The 12,362-nt window shown below is 46.3% G+C and overlaps 1 protein-coding gene across 1 annotated transcript in view; it reads left to right on the top strand.

The window, feature by feature from the left end:
- Nucleotides 1-12,362, top strand: part of LOC140203605 (uncharacterized) — a 56,384-nt gene that overhangs the window by 25,853 nt on the left and 18,169 nt on the right. The window contains exons 6-7 of the mRNA XM_072269653.1: nucleotides 3,843-4,104; nucleotides 7,422-7,603. Coding sequence (XP_072125754.1) covers nucleotides 3,843-4,104; nucleotides 7,422-7,603 — 444 coding nt within the window. The remainder of the gene's footprint in view (nucleotides 1-3,842; nucleotides 4,105-7,421; nucleotides 7,604-12,362) is intronic.

Raw genomic sequence — 12,362 nt, 5'->3', positions numbered from 1 at the left:
CGGCAGTCCCACGTTGAGTTCAACACTGACTGGCAACTCCTGCGATGCTGCTGGTACCAGGCTGTGTTGCTCTCTGCCGTTCCTTTGGGTTCATCAACTGCGTGGAGATGGGGAGCTTGCTACATGGGCAACAGCTTGCTCTCCATATCCGGGCTTAGTAGCTAAGCCACACGTGAAGGCCAGGAGCTGTGACTTGGTTGTCAGAGGCAATATTGAGGCACTCGCCATTGGGAGCATTTAATAGGCAGCGGGAGCTCGTCCCCATTACCACCCCATGGCTATAACAACCTTAAGGAACGGAGTGAAGCTGAAATTGTTGCAATGGACGACTGGAAGCGGACCCAAGTGCAGAACACCGACACGGAGGTAGAATTAACAGAAGTGTGTTTATTAATAGTTGCGAGGAAGGTCGGAGAGTGAGGATTAGATGCTTACATGAACAACAAACCGGAGTAGCCGGGACCCAGAGCTTGGTTATGGAGCTTGGACACAGAGCCTGGACTCGGACTCGGACACGGAGCCCAGACTCGGATACAGAGCCCAGACTCAGACTGGGACATGGAGCCCGGACTCAGACACAGAACAACAAAACCAGACAACGACAGACAATTTGTATCTTGATTCGGAGTAGCAGCAAACGGCCAGGAATACTCAGCAGGACACGAAACTACAAAACCAAACATCGACAGTCCGTTCGTATCTTAACTCGAAATAGCGGCAAACGGCCGGCAATACTCAGCTGGACACGAGACGACAGAATTCCCAAAGCAACCCCAGGCACCGAAGCAACTTAGAGTCCAGTATTCTCAGCGGCCCGGAACGTGCTTTGCCGCACTGGCTGAGGTGACGGCCCAGTCCCAAGTAGATGTAAGCCGGAGTTATTATGTTTCCAGTTCGGATGAGAATCAGGTGCCTTAGTCAAGGAGCCAGGTAAAACACGGGGAAAAGGAAATGAACAGAAATGAGGAATCAACTGACTGGACCGTGACTGAAATAACAGATAAAAGTGAGTGGAAAGACGATGCTAAACACTTTCTCATTCAAATCTGCAGACAGGAGTCATTATTAATGATCAAACTAAATATATGATCAATAAATAATGACAATAATGAGCAGGAGTCAATTATACGTCCCTTGCCACAGTGAATGTACCTGGATTGGAATATCTGTTAGGATGTCCGGCTAGTTGGGATCGTCCCAATCTGGTATTTCGTGTCCAGCAAGAACCATGGATCTAGAAAAAAGAAATGTGAGCTAAATCCCATGAAGGCAGACAAATTTACATAAGTGATCGGATAAATCTGGAATAAAGGTCTGTAAGACATGGCAACTATTGAGCTGTTGCTAAAAAGCTCTTTAGTGAGGGAAATCTCCCATTTCCTCTTCATATTTGAGGCCTACAACACTGCTGTGGCCTTACCATTGCTTGCAATGGGCCGTAAGTTCATGGACCCTATGCAGATTACAGAGAAGGAGGTGCTTGCTGTCCTGAGGAAAATCAGGGTGGGTAAATCCCCAGGGCCTGACAAGTTGTTCCCTCAGACCCTGGGGGAGGCTAGTGCAGAAACTGCAGGGGCCCTAGCAGAGATATTTAAATAATTCTTAGTGACAAGAAAGGTTCTAAACATAAACCAGGAAATTACAGACTGCTCCATCTGACATCAGTAGTGGGATAGTTATTGGAAAGTATTCTGAGGGACTGGATATATGAGTAAACAACAGGAATTCTGCAGATGCTGGAAATTCAAGTAACACACATCAAAGTTGCTGGTGAACGCAGCAGGCCAGGCAGAATCTCTAGGAAGAGGTGCAGTCGATGTTTCAGGCCGAGACCCTTCGTCCTGACGAAGGGTCTCGGCCTGAAACGTCGACTGCACCTCTTCCTGGATATATGAGTATTTGGATAGACATGGGACTGATTCAGGATAGTCAGCATGGCTTTGTGCATGGTAAGTCATGTCTAACCAATCCTGGAGAGTTTTTTTAAGCAAGCTACCAGGAAAGCGGATGAAGTCAAAGCAGTGGATGTTGTCTACATGGACTTTAGCAAGGCATTTGACAAGGTCCCGTATGTGAGGTTGGTCAAGAGGGTTCAGTCGCTCGGCATTCAGCATAGGTTGTAAATTGGATTAGACATTGGCTTTGTGGGAGAAGCCAGAGAGTGGTAGTAGAGGTTTGCCTCTCTGACTGGAGGCCTGTGAGCAGTGGTGTGCTGCAGGGACCAGTGCTGGGCCCATTGTTGTTTGTCATCTCTATCAGTGTTCTGGATGATAATGTAGTTAACTGGATCAGTAAATTTGCAGATGACACCACGTTTGAGGATATAGTGGACAGTGAGGAAGGCGGTCATGGCTTGCAGAGGGATCTGGATCAGCTGGAAAAATGGCAGCTGGAAATCAATGCAGACAAGTGCGAGGTGTTACATTTAGGTAGGACCAGCCGGGGAAGGTCTTACACAGTGAATGGTAGGGCACTGAGGAGTGCGGTAGAACAAAAGGATCTGGGAATAGAGATCCAAAATTCGTTGAAAGTAGTGTCACAGGTAGAAAGAAAGCTGTTGTCACATCGGCTTTCATAAATCAATGTATCGAGTACAAGAGATGGGATGTTATGTTGAAGTTGTATAAGACACTGGTGAGGCCTAATTTGGAGTATCGTATGCAGTTCTGGTCACCTACCTACAGGAAAGATGTATAGTAAATAAGGTTGAAAGAGTAGAGGAAAAATTTACAAAAATGTAGCTGGGTCTGGAGGACCTGAGTTATAAGGAAAAATTGAATAGGTTAGGACTTTCTTCCTCAGAATGTAGAAGGTTGAGAGGAGATTTGACAGAAATATTCAAGATTATGAGGGGTAGAGATAGGGTAAATGCAAGCAGGCTTTTTCCACTGAGGTTGAGTGTGACCACAACCAGGGATCATGGGTTAGGGTGAAAGGTGAAAAGTTTAAGGGAAACATGAGGAGAAACGTCTTCACTCAGATGGTGGTGACCAGTGTGAAATGAGCTGGCAACACAAGTGCTGCATGCGTGCTCGGTTTCAACGTTTCAGCGAAGTTTGGATAGGATGGAGGACTATGATCCTGGTGCAGGTCAATGGGTGTGGGCAGTTTAGCAGGTTTTGGCATGGACTAGATGGGCCAAAAGGCCTGTTCCTGTGCTGTACTTTTCTATGACAATGACTCTAGAAACACTGATTCGTTACGTCAGGCTTGTTACACGGAGCTTGGGAGGGTGAGACTAGAACTAGAGCTCGTGGGTTAAGGGTGAAAGGTGAGAAGTTTAAGGGGAACATGAAGGGAAACTTCTTCACTCGGAGGGTAGTGAGAGTATGGAGCAAGCTGCCAGCAGAAGAGATAGACGGAGGTGCGATTTCAACATTTAAGATACATTTGTACATGGATGGTAGGGCTACAGACTGGGTGCCAGTCAATGGGACCAGACAGATTAATGATTCAGCATGGACTAGATGGGCCAAAGGGCCTGTTTGTTTACTGTAGTGCTTTCTGACTGTGAATGTAAACCACCAGACAACTTCACAAGATGGAATATCATGGGTTCAGGGTGCAGTCAACCTTTTCAAAGGCAACTATGAATCGGCAAGAAATCGCTTCCAATAAATCCTGTCAAAAAGGGGGGAAAATAATCAAGAGAGCTGATATTTCCTTCAATGGATACGCAGTCTATCTTGTGGCTTGCAGTGCTATTGACCTTTCACACAATATCACAAATGGTGGGGCAGAGTACTTGATCAGCGAAGTCACTCGGCAATGCCATCCGATGGATGAACGGTGGCCTGCGATAGATTAGAACTGACGGCTGTGTAAAATGTTGTTTCTTGCAGAAAGCTGTCTTTCTTTAACCAGTACATGGAGAGCAATGCCTATGACCTGGAGGTGCTGTGGAGCAGTATTGAAGACGTGATCATCAAAACCATTCTGTCTGTGTATCCGGCCCTGAGGAACACCTACTTCACCTGCTTCCCAAATCACGTGTCTGGGAGTGCTTGCTTTCAGCTCCTCGGCTTTGACATCCTGCTGGACCACACCTTGAAACCCTGGCTGATGAAGGTACGCGCGCCTCTGGGATACATAAAGATTAAGCAGGTAATTTAGGTGACCGCATAAAACATGCAAATGTAACATCATGATGGGATGGCCAGTAATATCATGAAGGATCGCACCAACCCTGCTCACTGTTTGTCCCCATTCCCATCAGGGAGGAGGCTCTGTAGCATCCACACCAGGACCACCAGACTCAAAAACTGTTACTTTCCCCTAGCAGTCCTCCAAGAGGACCACAACCGTGTTGTAGGGTTTGGAGGCTTGCGCGCCTCAATGACCCGGAGAGGTCTGCACGCTGGAGCCGGGGCTTCAGGCTTTGGCTCTGGATAGGGTCACCCATGACAAACAGGTCAAAGGGTAGAGGCCAGACTGAGAGCGGTGTACCGGTCCTCCAGATTCGAGGGCTCAACTCAGCACTACCAGCACTGACCACTAAAACAAAACTGTTACGCAAACTGCAATGAAGAATCCTCCTACATCTGAGTGTGGCGGTGTTCCTGAGTCTCCACCTGGGACTTACATGTCCGACAGTAGTGAAAACCGAGCGGAAGCTACGGGCATGATCAAGGAATCTCTGAACACCACCAGAGATGGAGGACCTTCACTGTTGTCCTAAACACCAGCGCTGTAATGGGCAGTCAGTATGTCCCCAAGTACTGAGGCTGATCAACACCCCCATCCACTAACCCACCCCTCCACAGACCCGCAACCACCACTACTTTATCATTTCTTGTCAGAGTCACCTTATGTACAGAAATTCCTGTACCCAGCGTCACTTTATGGACATACAATCAAGCTACGCATATAAGCTATCTAATGTATTTATATTTACTGTTTTTTCCCATTATTATTGTGTTTTTTTCCACTTTTCCACTATTATTGTTATCGAAAAGGTGTTATATTTGGATGTGTGCAGAGTACAGAATAAGGTCGATGAACTTGTGGCACAGTTGCAGATTGGCATATATGATCAGAATTAGAATCAGGTTTATTATCACCGGTATGTGTCATGAAATTTGTTAACTTAGCAGCAACAATTCAATGGAAGTGTTCAGGAACAGTTATTACCCCACTCAACCATCAGGAAGAAGGTACAGGGTCTTGAACCAAAGGGGATATCTTTGCTTAACTTTACTCACCACAGCATTGAACTGCTCCCACAGCCTATGGACTCACTTTGAAGGACTCTTCATCTCATATTCTTGATATTTATTGTTTGTTTATTTATTTATTCTGGATGTTTTGTTTGATTCCTTTTAAATACTGTGAATGTCCTCAAGTAAGTGAATCTTAGTGAATCAACATATGCCAATGGTCATATGTACTTTGATAATAAATTTACTTTGAACTTGACTTTGAGTAGAAGAGCAGAACACAGTGCAGAAGTAGTTTGACAATCACAGCCTTAAGGTAAAAAAAAAGTTAAACCAAAAAAGTTAAAAAAAAGTTAGACCGTTATCCCAAAATCTGCTCCCTGTGGAAACAGATAGATGGGTTCATAAAGAGAGATTTTGGCACATTGGTCTTCATTAATCAAATTGTTGAGTACAGAAGCTGAGTTGTTAGATTGAAGCTCTTGAAGATATTGGTGAGGCCTACTTTGGAGTATTCTGGTCACCTAACTACAGGAAAGATATCAATGATTTGAAAGATAGCAGAGAATATTCACAAGGATGTTGCTGGGTCTCGAGGGCCTGAGTTACAGGGAGAGTTATTCTCTAGAGCACAGGGAATCAAGGAAGATTTGATAAAGGTCTACGAAACCATGAGGAACATAGAGTAAATGGAAGCATGCTTTTGCTGCTGAGGATGGGTGAGACTAGAACTAGAGGTCATGGGTTAATTGAGAAAGGTGAAATGTTTAAGGGGAACATGAAAGGGATCTTCTTCACTCAAAGAGTGGTGAGAGTGTGCCAGCGGAAGTGGCGGATGCGACATTTAAGAAAAGTTTAGATAAGTATGTGGATGGCAGGAGTATCGAGGTCTATGGTACAGGTGCAGATTGATAGGAATTGGCAGAATAATATTTTGGCATGGACTAGATGGGCCAAATGGCCTACTTCTGTCTTTTAGTGCTCTTAGACTATGACACAATGGAAGATATGCATCTGTAGATGGGTGGAAGACCATAGTCGTTTATGATAGTTCCCATAGACAAAGACCTGGCATTTGTCCATAGTTAAATCCACATTAAAATGGTTCCAGAGAGGAAGACACCAGAGGGTGATTAAAAACAAGAGAAAATCTGCAGAGGCTGGCAATCCAAAGCAACACACACACACACACACACACAGACACAGACACACACACACACACACACACACACACACACACACACACACACACACACACACACACACACACACACCCAGACGGAATAAGGAGTTGTTCCTCCAACCTGAGTGTGGCCTCATTGCGGCAGTAGAGGTGGCCATGGACTGACATGTTGGAATGGGAATAGGAAGTAGAATTAAAATTGGTGGCCACCAGGAGAAGTGCCACACCTGCACTTGGATCTCCTCCCTCACTACCATTCGGGGCCAAACGGTCCTTCCAGGTGAGGCGACATTTCACCTGTGAGTCTGTTGGGGTCATCTGTTGTATCCGGTGCTCCTGGTGTGGCTTCCTGTATATCGGAGAGACCCGGCCCAGTTTGGGAAACCGCTTCAACGAGCACCTACAGTCTATCCACCAGAGAAAAACGGGACCTCCCGGTGGCCACCAATTGACCTGGATGAGGAAGTGGAGGGATGGGTTAGTAAATCTGCTGATGACACAAAGGTTGGAGGTGTTGTGGATAGTGTGGAGGGCTGTCAGAGGTTACAGCAGGACATTGATAGGATGCAAAACTGGGCTGAGAAGTGGCACCCTACCTGGGTCACCTTCTTAATGGCTCTGGTCCAGGGCTCCAGCCAGCATTGTTCAATGGTCTTTACCCCCAGACCCGTGCCTTTGTTTTTTTCAACTCGGCCTGGTTCAAAGCAGCTAAGGTAGCTGACCCAGGCACTGAGCCTAATGAGGTTGTAGATTTCTTCTGCAAGTCTGCCACTTTACATTATAAATCGCTGCTTGTCTGAGAGTGGTCCCGGGTTAGCCGGTCGTTAGCTGAAACTCCTTGCGTCCACATTCAATTGCTCTGATTCGATAATCCCAGAGCTAGAATCGAAGAGTTCACAAAATGGAGGGTGTGCAAGGACAGTCTCACAAAATGGCCACCTCCACCTCCTTTCAGCATGTGGCAAGAACAAAGACAGTTTGTTTGCCTACTTCCACTGCCCTTGATTCATTTGAATTCACTGATTTGTAGACTGTTGTTCTTTTTGGCCAACACTATTAATTTTTAATTATTAATGTTGCAGGTTAAGCATTCCCTGAGCTCTGTGATGGACTCCAATCTTGATCAAGAGGTGAAGGAGGATCTTCTTTATGATACACTCTGCATGATTAACCTTGCAGCTTGTGGCCGGCAGAAAGACATGGAGGAAGAGAGGCCGCGAAAGAAGGAACAGCTGCCTAAGATCTGGTGGTCGCGGGAGTACAGGTGACTGAAAGACTGAAGAGTGCCACGTTGGGCAACGATAATTAATGAATATTCCTGCTGTCAAATTCAGCTGCACACACAAAGTGCTGGGGGAACTCAGCAGGCCAGGCAGCACCCATTTAGAACAGAGATGACGAGAAATTTCTTTCACCAGAGGGTGGTGAATCTGTGGAATTCATCGCCACAGATGGGAGTGGAGGCCAAGTCATCGGGTATATTTAAGGCAGAGGTTGATAGATCCTTGATTAGTCAGGGCATGAGGGGTTATGGGGAGAAGGCAGGAGATTGAGGCTGAGATGGGAAGGGATCAGTCGTGATCAAATGGCAAAGCAGCTTCGATGGGCCAGATGGCCTAATTCTGCTCCTCTTACGCAAATGAACAAACAGTCGCCATTTTGGGCCGAGACCCTTCTTCAGGACTGGAAAGGAATAAAAAGGTGTGGGGAGGGAGGGGAAGGAGGATAGCTAGAAGGTGATAGGTAAAGCCAGGTGGGTGGGAAAGTTGAAGGGTTGGAGAGGAAGGAATCTGATAGGAGAGGAGAGTGGACCGTGGGAGAAAGGGAAGGAGGAGGAGTGCCCAGGGGAAGGTGACCGGCAGGTGAGAAGAGGTGAGAGGCCAGAGTGGGAAACAGAAGCAGAGGGAAGGGGGAAGGACTATTTCCCCAGAAGGGGAAGCCGATGTATGCGTTCAGAATAAGAAGTGGGCAGGAAAATCACTGAAGACTGTACCCACCCTGCAAACTCACTTTTCCAAAAGCTCCCTTCGGGAAATCACCTTGGGTTTCTGAAAACGAGACCTCATGCCATCTCAAAAGATTTTTTCCCCTCAGGCAGTTCATCTGATCAACCATCCTAGTTACTCCCCCACCGACCCCCAACCCCCTCTAACTATTACCCTGTCACTGCACTGAACTGTAAACACATTTTGATACGCTGTCTACTTTGTAAATCCATACTAGTATTTATATATTTATGCACATTATATTCCATATCCAAACTTTAACCTCTGGCTTACCTTTGTCTACTTCCTTATTCTTTAATGGAGGGTCTTGGCCAGAAACATCGACTGTTTATTCCTTTCCGTAGATACGGCCTGACCTGCTGAGTTCTTCCAGCATTTTGTGTCTGTTACTTTGGATTTCCAGCACCTGCGGAATCTCTTTTCTTTATTCTGTATAATTGTTGTACATTGTTGGATTTTGTCGCCTGTCATGCCCTGATCAACACCATGCAGTGAATTCCAAATACGTGCAAACTTATCTGGTGCATAAAATTGATCCTCGATCTTAATGTTAGCCTCTCCTATCCTTTTATAAAAACCTCCCCTCCAAAGTATCGCTGCTATTCCCTGCACATTTTAAAGTTCCACATTTTCCCACTGCTCAGGCATAGCCGCCGAGCGCCTCTGTGCCATCCGCCACCAGCGTGACATTCTGGTGGCCAAAGATTTTAATTCTGATTCCCATTCCCAGGTGTCAGTCCACGGCCTCCTCGTGCCAAGGTGAGTCCACCCTCAGGGTGGAGGAGTAACACCTTATATTGTGTCTGGGTAGCCTCCAACGTGACAGTATGAATATCGATTCCTCCTTCTGGAAAACAAATTTCGACCCTCCCCCATTCTTCACTATTCCTTCCTCCATTCCTTTCTTCTCACGTGCCTATTACATCCTTCTGTGTCCCCTGCTCCTTCCCTTTCTCCTGTTGTCCACTCTGCGCTCCTATCAGATTCTTTCCTCTCCTGCCCTTGACCTTTCCCACCCACCTGGCTTCACCTATCACCTCCCAGCTATCCTCCTTCTCCTCCCCTCACCTTCTTATTCAGGCATCTTCCTCTTCCTTTCCAGTCCCGATGAATGGTCTCAGCCCGAAATGTCGACTGTCTATTCCCTTCCACAGATGCTGCCTGACCTGCTGAGTTCCTCCAGCATTTTGGATTTCCAGCAACTGCAGACTTTCTTGTGTCAGAAGTTCCTCCTGCTGCTTAGAGCTGCAACAAAGGGGAAAGGAGGTGGATTCAGCAGGCATGCAGAGGTGGAGTGAGGACTGTGGGCTAGACTGCGCTCAAGAGGACTAGAACATATCACCAAGGAAGTAATGCTGAGGCTTTATAAGGCACTGGTCAGACCGCACTTGGAGTATTGTGAGCAGTTCTGGGTGGCAGGCGGAGTTACGTTTCTACCAAAGGAGGTGTAAGGTGCCCCTTCCCCCCTCTAGCCTGCAGGTCACCCTTGGACAATATGTAGCACCTGGTTAGCCCCCTGATCAGGGAGTAGGTGGTGGACAGTCGTATGAGCAGCCAGTGCAGATCGCAAGTCCTGGGTATGTGACCACTGACGCCAGGCAGACAATCTCTGCAGAGTATTGATAATGACTGGGGTCACCCGTCTTTTAAAGACACTGGCCCAGAAGAAGGCAGTGGCAGACCACTTCTGTAGATAACTTTGCCAAGAGCAATCAATAGACAATAGGTGCAGGAGTAGGCCATTCAGCCCTTCGAGCCAGCACCACCATTCACTTTGATCATGGTTGATCATTCACAATCAGTACCCTGTTCCTGCCTTCTCCCCATATCCCTTGACTCCACTATCATTAAGAGCTCTATCTAGCTCTTTCTTGAAAGCATCCAGAGAATTGGCCTCCACTGCCTTCTGAGGCAGAGCACTCCACAGATCCACAACTCTCTGGGTGAAAAAGTTTATCCTCAATTCCGTTCTACGTGGCCTGCCCCTTATTCTCAAATTGTGGCCTCTGGTTCTGGACTCCCCCAACATTGGGAACATGTTTCCTGCCTCTAGCGTGTCCAATCCCTTAATAATCTTGTATGTTTCAATCAGATCCCCTCTCATCCTTCTGAATTTCAGTGTATACAAGCCCATTCGCTCCAATCTTTCACCATATGACAGTCCCGCCATCCCGGGAATTAACCGCGTGAACCTCGACTACACTCCCTCAATAGCAACAATGTTCTTCCTCAAATTTGGAGACCAAAGCTGTACATGATACTCCAGGTGTGGTCTCACCAGGGCCCTGTACAACTGCAGAAGGACTTCTTTGCTCCTGTACTCAACTCAACTCAACTCCCCTTGTTAGGCCATTAGCTTTCTTCACTGCCTGCTGTACCTGCATGCTTACTTTCAGTGACTGATGAACAAGGACACCAAACTCATTGTACTTCCCCTTTCCTAACTTGACACCTTTCAAATAGTAATCTGCCTTCCTGTTCTTGCCACCAAAGTGGATAACCTCACATTTATCTGCATTAAACTGCATCTGCCCACTCACCCAACCTGTCCAAGTCATCCTGCATTATCTCAACATCCTCCGCACATTTCATACTGCCACCCAGCTTTGTGTCATCTGCAAATTTGCTAATGTTACTTTTAATCCCTTCATCTAAATCATTAATGTATTATAAATAGCTGTGGTCCCAGCACCGAGCCTTGCAGTACCCCACTAGTCACCGCCTGCCATTCTGAAAGGGACCCATTAATCCCTACTCTTTGTTTCCTGTCTGCCAACCAATTTTCTATCTGTCAGTACCCTACCCCCAATACCATGTGCTCTAATTGTGCCCACTAATCTCCTATGTGGGACCTTATCAAAGGCTTTCTGAAAGTCCAGGTACACTGGCTCTCCCTTGTCCATTTTCATAGTTGCATCCTCAAAAAATTCCAGAAGATTAGTCAAGCATGATTTCCCCTTCGTAAATCCATGCTGACTCGGACCGATCCTGTTACTGCTATCCAAATGTGCCGCTATTTCATCCTTTATAATGGACTCCAGCATCTTTCCCACCACTGATGTCAGGCTAACTGGTCTATAATTCCCTGTTTTCTCTCTCCCTCCTTTCTTAAAGAGTGGAATAACATTAGCTACCCTCCAGTCCTCAGGAACTGATCCTGAATCTATACAACTTTGGAAAATAATTACCAATGCATCCAAGATTTCTAGAGCCACCTCAAGTACCCTGGGGTACAGACCATCAGGCCCTGGGGATTTACCATCCTTCAGTCCCATCAGTCTATCCAATACCATTTTCTGCCTAATATGAATCTCCTTCAGTTCCTCCGTTACCCTAGGTCCTCCGGCCACTATTACATCTGGGAGATTGTTTGTGTCTTCCCCAGTGAAGACAGATCCAAAGTACCTGTTCAACTCATCTGCCATTTCCTTGTTCCCCATATAAATTCACCCGTTTCTGTCTTCAAGGGCCCAACTTTGGTCTTAACTGATTTTTTCCTCTTCACATACCTAAAGAAGCTTTTATTATCCTCCTTTCTATTCTTGGCTAGCTTGCCTTCGTATCTCATCTTTTTTCCCCATATTGCCTTTTAAGTTATCCTCTGTTGCTCTTTAAAAGTCTCCCAATCCTCTGGCTTCCCGCTCATCTTTGCTATGTTATACTTTTTTATTTTTATACTATGCTTGACTTCCCTTGTCATCCATGGTCGTCCCTTACTCCCCTTAGAAACTTTCTTCCGCTTTGGAATGAACTGATCCTGCACCTTCCCAGAAGTACCTGCCATTGTTGTTCCACTGTCATCCCTGCTAGGGTATCTTTCCAGTCAACTTTGGCCAGCTCCTCCCTCATGGCTCCATAGTCCCCTTTGTTCAACTGCAATACTGACACTTCCGATTTTCCCTTCTCTCTCTCAAATTGTATTTGAAAACTTATCATATTATAGTCACTACCTCCTAATGGCTTCTTTACCTCGAGTTCCCTTATCAAATCCAGTTCATTACACAACACTAAATCCGG

The sequence above is a fragment of the Mobula birostris genome, chromosome 10 (genome assembly GCF_030028105.1).
Source record: "Mobula birostris isolate sMobBir1 chromosome 10, sMobBir1.hap1, whole genome shotgun sequence".
Taxonomy (NCBI): domain Eukaryota; kingdom Metazoa; phylum Chordata; class Chondrichthyes; order Myliobatiformes; family Myliobatidae; genus Mobula; species Mobula birostris.
The sequence above is the reverse complement of the archived record's forward strand: the minus strand, read 5'-3'. Positions and strand labels throughout refer to the sequence as shown.